Source organism: Salmo salar, chromosome 23 (genome assembly GCF_965601325.2).
Source record: "Salmo salar chromosome 23, fSalSal1, whole genome shotgun sequence".
NCBI classification, from domain to species: Eukaryota; Metazoa; Chordata; class Actinopteri; order Salmoniformes; family Salmonidae; genus Salmo; species Salmo salar.
This window is the reverse complement of record NC_138313.1, coordinates 9090193-9105273: the sequence shown is the minus strand read 5'-3', so window position 1 is coordinate 9105273 and position 15081 is coordinate 9090193. Positions and strand designations below refer to the sequence as shown.

Sequence of the window (15081 nt, the reverse complement as noted above, 5' to 3'; positions counted from 1 at the left end):
CAGGAGAAGGATTGCACGTCTTGTACATATTCCACATGTAACGTATGTTCCTCCTTTTCAGGACAGGTTCCATGTCCATGTAGGTGTTCTATGTTCTCGCCGTTTCTCTGACTGGCCCTGCTCCTTTTGTAGAATTTTGCTCGGGTGAAGATGCAGGCGACCATGTCCCTGTCCTCCCTGGTGGGAACGTCTCAGAACTTCAACGAGGAATTCCTCCGACGTTCCCTGAAGACCATCTTGACCTACGGCGAGGAAGACCTGGAACTCCGGGACACCACCTTCCCTGACCAGGTAACCGCAGCAGACATGCTGGATGTCAATAGATTAGTACGGACTTACTGACATTTAACCCTTTTTAGTTATTGTAGTACAAAGCAGTGGAATTACTTGTTCAATATATAAAAGTGCTTCAATATACAACACAAAAAAAACCTATGAAAATGTCATCAGAAAATGGCTGACCGGAAAGGGAATACCTTGTCCAATCACGTGAGATGGTGATGTCACCTTATTACCCACGCTTCATGTTTCGATCTTTTGTGTGTACTGTAGGTCCAGGATCTGGTGTTCAACCTGCACATGATCCTGTCTGATACAGTCAAGATGAAGGAGCATCAGGAGGACCCAGAGATGCTCATAGACCTCATGTACAGGTATGGAACACATACACACACACACACACACACACACACACAGTCATTGAGCTTTGCTTCAAGGCGTTGCTGCGTCTGTGTCCAGGATTGCTAAGGGTTACCAGACGTCTCCAGACCTGCGTCTGACGTGGATGCAGAACATGGCGGGTAAACACTCTGAGAGGACCAATCACGCGGAGGCAGCACAGTGTCTGGTGCACAGCGCGGCCCTGGTGGCAGAATACCTCAGCATGCTGGAGGACCGCAAGTACCTGCCTGTCGGCTGTGTCACGTTCCAGGTGACGACAAGGGAAAATACTATTTTAGGACTGTGTAGATTTGACTACTTTGTTTTGCCCAGGAAATCATCTTGGAGAGACATGATACTGCAGGTTTAGTCCTAGCTCAGTGCCATCACAACTGACTCAATTTAATCAACTGCATATACAGAGTAACATGTAAAGAAAATGTAATACCATGATTAACCCATTAGAGTATTATGTCTGTCTAAATAATGAGTGACCATGTGTGACTTGTCTTTCTCCGTTTCAGAACGTCTCTTCCAACGTGCTGGAGGAGTCTGCAGTGTCTGACGACGTGGTGTCTCCCGATGAGGAGGGTATCTGCTCGGGGAAATACTTCACTGAGGCTGGCCTAGTGGGGCTGCTGGATCAGGCTGCTTCCTCCTTCTCCCTGGTGAGACTCGGAGAAAGAACTACTGCACTTAAGATAAACCAGCTGTGGACTGCCTCTGGTCTATCTATGACACATGGAGCATTGTCAAGGCTTAATCTAACCACTCATAGGAATAAATACTTCACATAACCAGACCTGGGTCAAATACTTAAGATGCACTTGATCATTTTTGCCCGGTATAGTCAAACCAATGGAATAGTCCCGAAAGTGCAAGCCCCAAGCTAAATCAAGCGCACCAATACTTTCAATACCTTTTCCCAGGCTGGTATGTACGAGGCGGTGAACGAGGTGTACAAGGTCCTGATCCCCATCCACGAGGCCAACCGGGACGCCAAGAAGTTGGCCACCATACATGGTAAACTACAGGAAGCCTTTGGCAAAATCGTGCACCAGGTAAATCCACATGCTTTTATCTAGCTCTTGCCCTATACATACTGTAGGTATAGAAAACAGACAGACAGGACTGTTATGTGCCCAACAGACACTGTTACGTGCCCCACCTCTGCGTGGAGGTCGTTTAGGACTGCCTGTCTGTGGATGTTACGCGTGCATGTCTGATTCTGGGACAGAGAAACACGTACTGTGACTGTACTGTGCCGTGTGTGTGTTAGGAGCATGGACCCACCAGTGCAATGCCCTGTTGTCTGTTGGAGGCATTGCAGGAAAGCGCATGCCAAATATGTACACTCTCAGACCGACAGTCACTGCAGTGTACCAACGTGACTGTAAACGTGTTTATATTCTATTTCCTTTGTCACCACAGAGCACTGGCTGGGAGGTAGGTCCTAATGGTTCCTGCTTGGCCTGCTCATTTACTTTTTGTCTCTACTTCATATTTATTATTTGCTAGTTGTGTTGCTCTCTGCTGCTGTGTTACATTATACTGTACCATCCATTAACATCTACCTAGACTGGGTGCTGTCCGTTTGTCCCTCTGTCCAACCAACTGTGGGACTGCTGATGCCATGTTACGGGCAGCAACCCTCCTCCTCTTCCTCCTCATTCTCCTTTCCTCTTCTGCTCTGTCTGCGGAAGGTTGTTTTAACGTGACCGTTTTGGCAGGCCGTGCATGGGAGCCCCAGTGTGATACTAATGGCAAGTCTTGGTGAATGAGTGCATCACCTACCTGCACCCCTTGCCTTGTCAGACCATCTCTCATCAACAACAAACTGTCTGGTCTGGTCGGGCGTCAACATCTGGTCTGTTGCTCGCTCGCCTGTTGTCACAACTCATCTCATCTACGGCCACAGGGTTCGATTTTAGTCAGATATTCATGCTGAGGATACACTCCCCCAGGTTGTTCTCTCAACACACACTCCCACAAACCAGAGCCCTTTCGTAATAGAATGTTCTGACAAACAAATTAACCACAAACTATTGCAAACTTGCGTTTACCATATGCAGTTCCAACTGAATCCACATTTGGTTAAGAAATGTTGAATTTCAAGAGGGTGCAAGTCCAAGGATTTTGGACTGGATTGTTAGATTTGTCCCACTTAAGTCAAATGTTCTCCCTTTTTATTTGAACAAAATCGACCCCTGAGTTCCTTCATTCATACTGCTGCTGTTGTGTTAACTGGTATTAACCTGGTGTGTTGCATGACAAGGACAGAACACTCCTCCTTTTTCTCCTGAGGGAACTTAAGGACTGGGAGTACAGCTCCCTGAATGTTTCCAGGGACTGTGGCACTCCATCACCACCATGACTGCGTTCTCTTTTTTGCTCTCTTTTCTCTCCCTCTCTCCTTTCACCTCCCTTTACTTCACTCTCTCTTTCTCCGCATGTGTCGTGTCGTGTGTTCTTAAAGTCAAAAAGAATTGTTTTGGTATTGGTGGTTGCTGTCTATTCTATTTACCTTGGTTTGTGTTGTTCTTGTTTAGTTTCTCTAGTGAATTACCTGGAATCCTGATTAAAATGTGTTCTTGTTTTCTCCTTTTGATTTCCCTGGTTGCCATGCCGACCCTTCCTTCCCACTTTACTTATTGTGTTGTGGTAAGTTTCTAGTTTGAGGGTTACTTTATTTCTGTTACTTTTTGAAGGGGAATGTAATGCAATGAACCACTGACAAACAACCACTGAGCCAAATGGCAGAGCAACTGATCACAGGAAAATATGCTATGTATTTCACTCTGTACTATATACCTATATATAATACCAAAGCTATGTAAATTAAAATAATTGTTCAACGCAACCAATAGGAGCAGTACTGGGAGCTTGCAGCCTTGAATTTACATTTACATTTTAGTCATTTAGCAGACGCTCTTATCCAGAGCGACTTACAGTAGTGAATGCATACATTTCATACATTTTTTTTTCTCCGTACTGGTCCCCCGTGGGAATCGAACCCACAACCCTGGCGTTGCAAACACCATGCTCTACCAACTGAGCCACTGAGTTGATCTGGTTTGGCTCAGTCCTGACCTGGTTCTGTACAGCCACACATATATCCTCCTCCCCCTCTTCACACACACATACCACACCGACACACCCCCATTTCCTTAGCTGCTCCACTCCTTCCTGAAAAACTACAGAGCTCTCTGCTTGACCAGCGCCTGTTCATTTAATTTCCCTCTGTCCCTCCTCATTCATCTGCCAGTTTAAAGGCTTTGGTACCGGGCCATCGGGACCTTAGACCGTGACAGACTTCTCACACATGTACTCAAATCAAATCAGATGTTCTTAGTCACACACACATATTTAGCAGATGTTATTGCGGGTGTAGCGAAATGCTTGTGTTCCTAGCTCCAGCAGTGCAGTAGTATCTAACCATTCACACGTCAACACAACACACAGAAATACATACTGTTTCTAGGTCATTGCACATATTCCAATCTGATCAGCAATAACACATCATTGGTCAGCCTCTGAAAGTTTATTCAAACGTTTACATTAGCCTAATAACGGTGTCTATTATGCTGAAGGTCGTTGATCTGTGTTCATATTTGGTGTTGCAATTGAAGTGTTTGCTGACGAGAACTTGAACTTGGTTTCACTGAGTTGGATGGATTTCAGCTAATGTATCAATAGTCTGGCTCAGACATAATCAGACTGTCACCATCCACGGGGTTACTACCGTACTTTGTCCTTACACTTCTGATGACATTCTGTGTAAAAGCAGCATGTTTTTGTTCAAGTAGCATGTGCGTTCTTATATTTTACATTTGCACACGTGAAACATGTTTTCTGTCTCACAGGATGGGAAGAGAATGTTTGGTACTTACTTCAGAGTCGGATTTTACGGCTCTAAATTTGGGGACTTGGACGAGCAGGAGTTTGTGTACAAAGAGCCTGCCATCACCAAGCTAGCAGAGATCTCACACCGACTCGAGGTAAATGGCAGTTTGGAGGAGTGTCTCTCAAACTATCTTTTGATCTTTTTTCCATTAGTCTACTGTTGATAACAGTCCTGAAAATGTTTCACGTGTCAGCAGTCACGTTTTCAAGATGTTGGACTTTCAAGATGCAAAGTGTCTCTTGCTACAGTACGTTATGGGACCGTATCAACAGTGGACTAATGAAAGCAATACCAAAAGATTGTTTTTCAGTGGAATTTTCCTTTAAATAATGGTCTCTTCTCAGTTTGTGAAATGGTCTCGGTCTACTCTGTGAGAGAGCTGGAGCACCGAGTGTGTCCTGTGTGTTTGGTCTCTTAGGGGTTTTATGGCGAGCGCTATGGAGAAGACCAGGTGGAAGTCATTAAGGACTCCAATCCAGTGGACAAGTGCAAACTGGACCCAAATAAGGTGTGTGGGGGAGAGGGTTTTGTGGATAAAGATGTTATTCCAAATAATCACTAATTTGAATATGAATTGGTTATTTATGTGTATTGCGGTTCATGTTGGTAAAACATCATGTTAACCAGGTGTCACTGTGCATCTTTACTGTGTCCAGGCTTATGTCCAGATCACGTACGTGGAGCCGTACTTTGACACCTATGAGATGAAGGACCGCATCACGTACTTCGACAAGAACTACAACCTGCGGCGCTTTGTCTACTGCACGCCGTTCACGCTGGACGGGCGTGCGCACGGGGATCTGCACGATCAGTTCAAGCGCAAAACCATCCTGACCACCTCCCACGCTTTCCCCTACATCAAGACCCGCATCAACATCGTCCACAAAGAAGAGGTGAGGCACTGGCACGTCGTCTGATGCCGTGCACCACATGCTACTGTTACATGAAATCCGCGACACATCTCATAGGGACCACTACAGCGATGTTCTTACCGACACGCATTCGTATGAAAAATAGACATATACCTCTGTCTGTTTATTTGAAATATTGAAGCAATTGTCTCTCGTCTGCTTTCTCCATCTGATCGTCTTTCCCTGTCTCTCTGGCCCTGTGTTAGATCAGCTCCATGCCCATCGAGGTGGCCATAGAGGATATGCAGAAGAAGACCCAGGAGCTGGCCTTCGCCACTAACCAGGACCCCTCCGATGCCAAGATGCTGCAAATGGTCCTGCAGGGGTCTGTGGGGACCACCGTCAACCAGGGACCTCTGGAAGTGGCCCAGGTGTTCCTTTCAGAGATCCCCAGTGACCCTAAACTCTACAGACACCACAACAAACTACGCCTCTGCTTCAAAGACTTCACGAAGCGGTAAATCAAGATTATAGACTCCAATTCCCTGTGCTGTATGCAACAGGTCATATTGAAGTCCAGTGCTCTGCTCACACCTGTCCTATTCTCCTCCATACAGGTGTGAAGATGCCCTCCGTAAGAACAAGAGTCTGATTGGTCCGGACCAGAAGGAGTACCAGAGGGAGTTGGAGAGGAACTACCATCGTCTGAAGGAGGCGCTACAGCCACTCATCTGCAGAAAGATACCCCAGCTTTATAAACCTGTGCTGCAGGTCAACTCTCACAGGTGTGTGTGTGTGTGTGTTGACTAGCAGGAACATACTGGGGCATACTTGTGAACATTAGAAACAGTTTAACTTTAAACTAGGGGTGTGCCGATCTCATCGGAATCGTATCCGTTTTATCACACTTGATACTCATAATCAGATTTACTCTTGATCAGGAAACCCGGACGTGCGCTTTAAATGCTGGTAAAGCCTAAACCTCAAGTGCACATTACTGTGCTATCCCTCAAGTGCATCTTTATGTTCCTTGTTGTGGAATTATTCTAATCAGAATGAGAGACTTGTACATTTCTTCAAAACAAGTAAACGTTCTTATTTAATTACTGCAGTAATGGAGCTTGTCAACGAGCCCCCCCCCCCCCCCCCCCCCCCCCCGGTAGGGGATTCGTTGAGAGCCCAACCAGCAGGACTAAGCCACAGCATTTTATAGCGAAGTCCATCCTCCTGGATGTTCATGACAAACACCAGATGTATGGAATGGGTGACAAGGTTAAAATTCATATGAAAGCCTTTGCTGTGAATTATTAGCATCCATCAGCTGTCAAGACTGTTCTCGTTGTGTAGAAACCAGAGTCTGGCCCCACCAACTCAATACTGGAGCCATCTCCCCATGGTAACCCAGTACAGGAACGGTAACTCATGCTATGGAATGCGATCTTGTTAGGTGCATCACCCAAAGACATGGTAAATCTTCTGACAGCATTAAAGCTCCCAGAGGCCCATCCTCAGTAGAACACACACAGATGAACATTTTCTAACAACCCCCTATTCTGTTTCATAAAACAACCATTTGATGCAATAAGAGTATTATAACATAATCTTGCAATTTTCTCCACCATGTCCTTCATTCATTCACCCACATTGTTAAACGACCCCGACAGATGAAAATGCACATGATTTACTTACTTAGTCCTATTCGATTATCAACGAAATAGGCTAATAAATAGTGCCTGAATTTATTCCAAACACAGATTTAAATGAAGATAGGCTAATTCGCCCCATATATTGTTTCACCTTCGACAGGATCAAAACTTATCTCTCCTGACACTTATGCCACAACATGTATATAATCAAAATAAACAATCTAGATTTGTAATTTTATTTTCTAATGATCTGTCGCTCGGTAAACATGCCTGGGCGAGAATAAATAATAATAGCAAGCAAGCATGGGTTTGGATCACGAAATAACGACAGACATCGTCAGCAATGGAATAATTATACCTTCAGACAAAGTAGGCTTACTAAACAACGCCAAGTAGACAGACAAAACAACCAAATAGCATCAGCAAAGTGGACAGGAAATAACTAGAACATTGACTAGCTACGGATTCTGATTCATACTCAGTGTTTGGAGAAGGAGAGACTTGAGAGCGGCTTGTTCTAATCCAAATCGTTGCAGCTGGCTCAACCGATACCCCGCCTGTTTCTTTACAGACAGAAGAACTAGCCAATAGTTGTTTGGAGCACACAGCCCTTCACATTGAGTGAAAGAGAATTGTGCTGGCAGCTGAAATGTACTTTTTTCCGTATAATTACAGAAAAGACTTGTCATAATCGTATTCGGAAAATTCTCCATATTCGTTACGATACTCGTTTTGTCCAAGTACTTGGCTCACCCCTAATTAAACTGTTTCTCGGTCTCAAAATGTGCATCAGCCAATTAAAATGGCTGATTTACTTGAACGTGATCGAGCACTACATTGTACTTGGTCCCGTCAGCCCTATGCTAACCTCACCAGATGACTGATTATGTCCTATAATAAATTCCGCATCAGCCTATCAATGGCATTTCTTAAAATAGGTCAACTCTGGCCACCAGAAGGATATTTTAAACCTACAAATTCAAGGTTTACTTTTGTTCCATCGGTCTGTATCAAAATGTTGTGTGCCAATATTGCATTGATGAATCCTTGATTAGGCAACTAGCTACTAGTACTAACTTTACACGCAATTGTTTTCACATATGACAAAAACCCAAGTTTTTGCGGAGAAAAGGTCAATTAGGTCCTTACAAACATGTACGTTTATCGTACATCGAATAAATAGACTAAGAGCCTTATGGACTTGTTGATTAGCGGTCATGTAGCGTTATTACCATCGCTTCGAAGTGGCACACAATGCTAAAGCGGTTGACTAAATCCATAGGGCACTTTTGACGTAAGGGGGAATTGAACCCACACTTTTTTGTTGAGCAAAACTTTTCACTGACTCGTTGATGCTCGATTCAAAATGTAACAAAGTGGATGATTTCTAATAATGCATATAAAATGTAAGTGTAGCCTACATATGAAATGATGTTTCTGGTCTAACAGTTACATGAAACGATGCTATTATATATTCGGTATTTTGGGCTTATGTAGAATACTGATGAATCATTAAGTGATCTTGCGAAACATTGATTCACCTTAAGTTAGAACACTTTATTAAACAAGCACCATTCTGAGAAGTGACGAATCATCGCTCCGGTCGATCTACACCCCTGTATAATAGAAGCCTATGTGTCGGTCTACGAGAGGAACTCCTCATTGGATACATTTGTAATCTTCATTTACAAGGTTTTGGCTGCACCCTTCGCAACACACTATCAAAATAAATGTAGGTCTACATTTCAAAGGAAAAAAATTCTCTCACCTGGGATTAGAAGCCTGACTGAGCTATCTGTCCAACTTAAGTTTTGTGCATGTTTTACTAACTTTGATTAGCAGATGGTGCTGTGTGACTTCTGTTAAGGACGCTCATGAAAAAAAGGGGTTGGTCACGTCAACATTTTTAATTGGCTGATACAGAATTTGTCACAGGAAAAATCAGGTCCAGCTGGTGGTGTTAACCTGGCATACTTATCCCTATGCTATCTGATGGGGAAAAGCTAACAAGTAGTGTTATATCATGTGCAACTATGGCAACAAATGTTTTTTGAGACATCGAAACTGTTTAAATGTAAACTGTTTCTAATGTTCGCGGCGACTCTTTCTTTGGAGTGTTTATGATGTGCATTTGGACGTATGAAATACTCATATTGCTTATGTTTTGTTATGCATTCCCCTCCACATAAATATGATTTCGTGCTTTTGCTTCTGTTAAATGCAGCAAACGGACAGCTTCACCAGATAGTTTGGTATTCTGTGATTTGAATCACCTCTGTAAAACTGTCTGCACTTGGTCTCTACTGGGTGTAAGGTTATATGCATGGCCAATCTGGTCTGACTTTGCATTCTGTGTTCTTTTTTCCCCACAGGGATTCCTTCAGCAGAATGAGTCTCCGCAAGCTTGAACTTTGAAGATGAAGAAAACTTGAAATTAAGAATCATTACCTTAATTTGTTCATGTGTAAAGACAGAGTCAGCGTTCCCGATAGCGAGCAGAAGGAAAGCTAAAGAAGTGTTACCACGAACTTGGTACGTCATTCAAGTGTCTTATTTGTTTACAGGCAGGCAGCCTGTTATGCAATCAGTGGGTTTAACAAAGTGGATCTTACTAAGTATAATGTCAAATCTGTATTCATATTTCATGTGTGCACTTTTTTTTATTTACTGTGTATCAATGCATTTTACGACTCGAACATTTTAATATTTAATCAAAAATTGGAAGGAAAGAAAACTTTGAAAATATATATTGACACTATTTATCATAATTTTTAGTTAAGCTACATTTTGATTTTAATTAGGGAAATGTTTTAAACATTGACATTGAATAGTTTTTTTGTTTACTTTAAATATTTTACTAAATAAATATTTGAATGTCCAAATGGGTGAGTACTGTTCTTTGAAGACGGAAAAAGACAATCTTGAAAAACTCTTGGGCAAACACAAAGAAAAACTTTGCATATGCTGGTGTTTTATTACATGTACAAGAGAATCTACAAATTATAGCAGGAGCGATAAGTAGAAAATATGTGGGAATTATTCACATGCAAAGGAAACTATTCTGGACTTTTCTGGTTTCAAAACCAAACCATTTCTTTAAATTTTTTAGAAAATAATATTTTTGACAGCAGGGAAAAGATTCATAGAAATTATGTTTTACATAAGTTACAACTTTATTGCTTATAGTAAGTTATCATTCTAGATATGATCTTTCATAGGGCCAGAACTTGTTTAACTGGAATGAGGTACTGCTGTTGGACAGAACTTACCAAGAAAACATCCGATGTAGGCTATATACATTAATCCACGATGCCAAAACATGGAGTCGTCTTCAATGCGATGTTGTACTAGCATTTTGTAAAGTGATTGGCTAGGTATTTATTGACTGCTTGAATTTATTTATACAATTTTGTACAAAATAATAAATCGACCAAGAAATGTTATTTTCTACACGTGCAAAAGTTATTCCACCAAGAACTAGACCGAGATGGCCTCCTTTATCTATATCTAACTGAACTTAAAACATTATGGACCAAAACTGAGCAGCTTATTTCTGACGGTCCAACAGTATTTGAAGGCATGGAGCCAGTGTTTTCCCTAAGTAAAGCCAGCTATGGACTTCCCAGACCATGGGGGCTTAAATAAGGTTGCCAAATGAGCTTTATTTTGGTGGCCTCTGATATGTTATAATGACTTGATTCCATATAAAATACACAGCAAAATGATTGGCTACTTCATCAAGTTTTCCTCCAAGATTGATAAAATGAGTTGTGGTACTGTGTAGAAAGACTTGACTTTACAATTTAAATTACTTACTAAATGTATACAAATTCAGTGTATTATAAGATATTTTGGATGTTGTCTAGGCCTATATGAAAAGACAGGTTTAAAGTCTTACATACAGTTTTACTGCACGACATGAATTACTGTGTCCGTAGGAACCAGGGTTATCGCTCAATGGAAGCCATTTCGATCTACGGTGTCTACAAATCGATTTATAAGCGGAAATGTCGGGTCGGATCCGGTACCAGTAACCATGCAGGTCCCCAAAATGGGACCTGACATCTAAGAGGTTTTTAAAATAGAAAATTGTGTTAAATAGGGCACATCTTGAAAAAAAGGTTACAATTAAAAAAATAAAATGTTTAATTAAGTATTTTTTTTTTAATCATTGTCATATTTGGAACAGAATAAGTCTCTCCACTACCTATTGTTCCTGCAGTGAGGAGTCACCATCTTCATTGAATGCTTTCATAATTTATCTACAGATTAACAGCCAAAAAGTTTACCAGTATGCAAATTAGGGAGCCAAATGAACGGCTCACTCCAATGTGATTCGGTGGGCTACACTGAGTATGGTTACATGCACACAATAATGCGATTATTGTGGGTAGTCAGATTAATACATTTGATAAAAATGTTTACATACTGTTGCAGACCCCCCCCCTTGGGTCACTGGAGGACTTCCTCTTGGGTTGGGTGAGAGGTTTCCTGTTTTCGGCTGCCGATACTGCTGCCTTGGCCTGCCTCTGAGCCTTTACTAGTCCTGTATTAGCGGACCGATTTAGCCGCCTGTAGCATGGGCAAAAAAGATCAGCACCGACACCACCAAACTACTTACATGGACACATCTGAAATCAGGCTACCTAATGGCACTCTGATAAATGCTGAAAATGGCCAATCAAAATAAGCGTTCTACCACAGCGACCATGTTATTTTTGGGAAGCATATTTGATTCGGAGTTTGCACATGAAAACTACTTCTACTAAGCATTCATTTAGTGGTTCCGAACTCACTTCACTAGCTCTAAAGAGGGGGGCTTGCTCGGCTGGTGTAAACAGATCAAATACACTACTGGAACGCCGATTTAAGTTGTTTACATGTCCTAACACTTTGAAAGATTGCTCAGAAAAACAGGTTTTAATATGCATATTCTTACTTCAATTTTGACCTTACGCCGATTTAAGATAAACTGAGTAAGGTGTTTACATGACTTTTGCATAATCTGCCTACTGCCATATGTTTCATTTCAAATTATTAGTGTGCATGTAAACATACTCAATCACTGACAAATTTCTCAGTTTAGCGTCACTGTCTGCCATGTCCCGATATGGGCTTCATATCCTAGGAAAATACAAACAAGACATTTGGTTTACTTGTCCCAGTGGGATACCATGGACATACAACTACGTTGTATGATTTATGAATGGTAAAGGGTTATATAGTAGATTGACTTCATTCACAGTAGCAGTGCGTGGGTAAAATCACCAGGGGAAGCCAATCCAGGAAAAAAATGCCATATTACAATCTATGTTGTGATAATTGCGTTGTTTGCTCTATAACCTGTTAGTTCATATGCCTTGCAACCGTGATATAGGCCTAAGGCCGATGCAATAAGAAGACAGTAACAGAATAAATTCAACCACACCTTTGTTTCACCACAAAACCGGAGCAACCTCTGTCCACAAAGCATATCGCATTTAATAAACATTTTCATGACCTACAGCATGGTCAAGCAAGGTAATGTTTCTGACATTTTCAGACCATTAAACAACTAATTTAGAACTACGGAGAGTTACTGCAAGTCGCAAAGAAAACAGGAGCTGCCTCCACTATTCCAGCACCATTTCTGGTGTGACCTGTGCCTCAACACAATCCTGTCTCAGAGCTCTACGGACAATTCCTTCGACCTCATTGCTTGGTTTTTGCATTCTCACTTAAACCCTCATATCCGTCGCCCCATTTGGCGTAGAGACTTGAAACTTTGTATGTAGGAGTCTTTACTCATGCTAAACAAATTTGTATCAAGGACCCATTAGGTCCATCAGGATAGATTTTCCTCCATCTTGGAAATTTTGGAAAACCTTTGAAAACCCTACACCCGTGAACCATAATTCCAAATAACACCAAATTCGTTTGGTTAAGAGATTTTTAAGAGATGGTTTAGTTATTGGTAAATTAGGAAATTTGATTTTACATGTCAATTTAAATCCTTTGTAAATCCACTCCAAATGAAAACTTGTACATTTTTAGGGTCCTCAAAGACATACTCACAGTGAACCATATTAGGTTTGGCATTGCTATCTTAAAAAATAAGGAAACTATTAACAATTCACTTTTGACAATGTAATGCTTTAAATAATCATAGAAAATCTTCTTCTCACTCCAAATGTGGTCTTTAAACTCATCAAAATAGTCCCTAAAGAGTTTGAGAAAATAATATTGATGCATTCAAAGATGGTCACACTATACCAATAGATGCTGGTATGCTAATGTTCTAAAATATGCAAAAGATAATTTAAAAATGTTTTTCTCATGAACCATTGCACCAAATTTGTAATGTAGGACCATGGCATGTCTTAACTTAGTTTGATAAGCTAAGGGATTAGTAAAAAGAAGATGGCCGAGTTATTGACAATTAAAAAATGTGATTGTACATGTCCATTTAAACCACTGTAAATCCAGACCACAGTGTCCTATCAACTTGAAACTTGTCATTGCTATTATGGACCTCCCTAAGATGAACTACAGTGAGTTGGCATATATATAAAAAAGTAACTATTAATAACTAATTTGCATATGTAATGGTAATGCTCAAAATCACCTGCAATCGTCTTCTCCTCATGAACCATACATCATATTCACTCCAGATTTGGTATATAGACTCATTACGTTAGTCTTTAATAGTTTGCAGAAAAATTGTTGCTACGTTCAAATATGGCAACACTGTAACTATAGATGCATGTTAGCACATATGCTAATGATAAAATAAATGTTTTATCTTCTTCTCATGAACCATAAGTTAGATTGACTCCAAATTTGATATATATACTCAATGAATTAGACTCTAATAAATTTGAGAATGATTAGTTGCTGCATTCAAAGTCAGACATGCTACACCACTAGATGGCACCATATCATACAGGGGCTATAATACCTGAACCAATGGACATTTATTTATTTAACTAGGCAAGTCATTTAAGAGCAAATTCTTATTTGCAATGACGGCATACCCTGGACACACAGACGATGCTGGGCCAGTTGTGCGCCGCCCTGTGGGATTCTCAATCGCCGCCAGTTGTGATGCAGCCTGGAATCGGGCCGGGGTCTGTGGTGGCGCCTCTTGCGCTGAGATGCGGTGCCTTGGACCACTGGGACACTTGGGCCATGAATTGTTATAAGTAACCTCATGCATACACTGAGTGTACAAAACATTAGGAACACCTTCCTAATATTGAGTTGCACACCCTTTTGCCCTCAGAACAACCTCAATTCATTGGGGCATGGACTACAAGGTGTTCAAAGTGTTCCACGGTGATGCTGGCCCATGTTGACGCCAATGCTTCTCACAGTTGTGTCTTTTTGGCTGGATGTCCTTTGGGTGGTGGACCATTCTTGATACACACTGGAAACTGTTTTGTACACTCAGTGTATGTCCTTGGAAGTTGTGTGGCTCAGTTGGTAGAGCATGGTGTTTGCAACACCAGGGTTGTGGGTTTGATTCCCACGGGGGGGGGGGGCAGTACGGAGAAAAAAAAAACAATTTTTTAAAAGAAAATGTATGAAATGTATGCATTCACTACTGTAAGTCGCTCTGGATAAGAGCGTCTGCTAAATGATAAAAATGTAATGTAAATGTAAATTTCAACACCATCTAATCACCTATGCATTTACATTTAAGTCATTTAGCAGACGCTCTTATCCAGAGCGACTTACAAATTGGTGCATTCACCTTATGATATCCAGTGGAACAACCACTTTACAATAGTGCATCTAAATCTTTTAGGGGGGGGGGGGGGGTTAGAAGGATTACTTTATCCTATCCTAGGTATTCCTTAAAGAGGTGGGGTTTCAGGTGTATGTGTCAACTAAAACTAATAGTGTCAACTAATAGTGTCAACTAAAAGATACCAACAACTATTTAGTCCAATCAAAGTAAGCTGTGGGCGCGTGCCAAATAGAAAAAAACATGTTGACTCACCCTACCTGTAGAGAAAAGCCAATTCCATCATCCTCTTTC

At 41.4% G+C, this 15081-nt stretch overlaps 1 protein-coding gene across 11 annotated transcripts in view; it reads left to right on the top strand.

Annotated features, from left to right (window-relative positions):
- The window catches only part of LOC106584026 (dedicator of cytokinesis protein 7), a 105927-nt gene extending 95423 nt beyond the window's left edge, over positions 1-10504 (top strand). For 6 of the 11 annotated variants that reach the window (XM_014168812.3, XM_082967904.1, XM_014168809.3 and 3 more), the window contains 12 exons: positions 133-291; positions 553-653; positions 739-931; positions 1185-1328; positions 1590-1721; positions 2092-2106; positions 4533-4658; positions 4983-5072; positions 5221-5457; positions 5682-5932; positions 6033-6200; positions 9434-10504. In XM_014168812.3, the coding sequence (XP_014024287.3) occupies positions 133-291; positions 553-653; positions 739-931; positions 1185-1328; positions 1590-1721; positions 2092-2106; positions 4533-4658; positions 4983-5072; positions 5221-5457; positions 5682-5932; positions 6033-6200; positions 9434-9476 (1659 nt within the window). In that variant the 3' untranslated portion in view covers positions 9477-10504. Of the gene's footprint in view, positions 1-132; positions 292-552; positions 654-738; positions 932-1184; positions 1329-1589; positions 1722-2091; positions 2107-4523; positions 4659-4982; positions 5073-5220; positions 5458-5681; positions 5933-6032; positions 6201-9433 lie in introns of all 11 variants that reach the window. The other 5 variants (XM_014168813.3, XM_014168810.3, XM_014168806.3 and 2 more) reach the window with 2 other exon arrangements.
- Positions 10505-15081: the final 4577 nt, after the last annotated feature.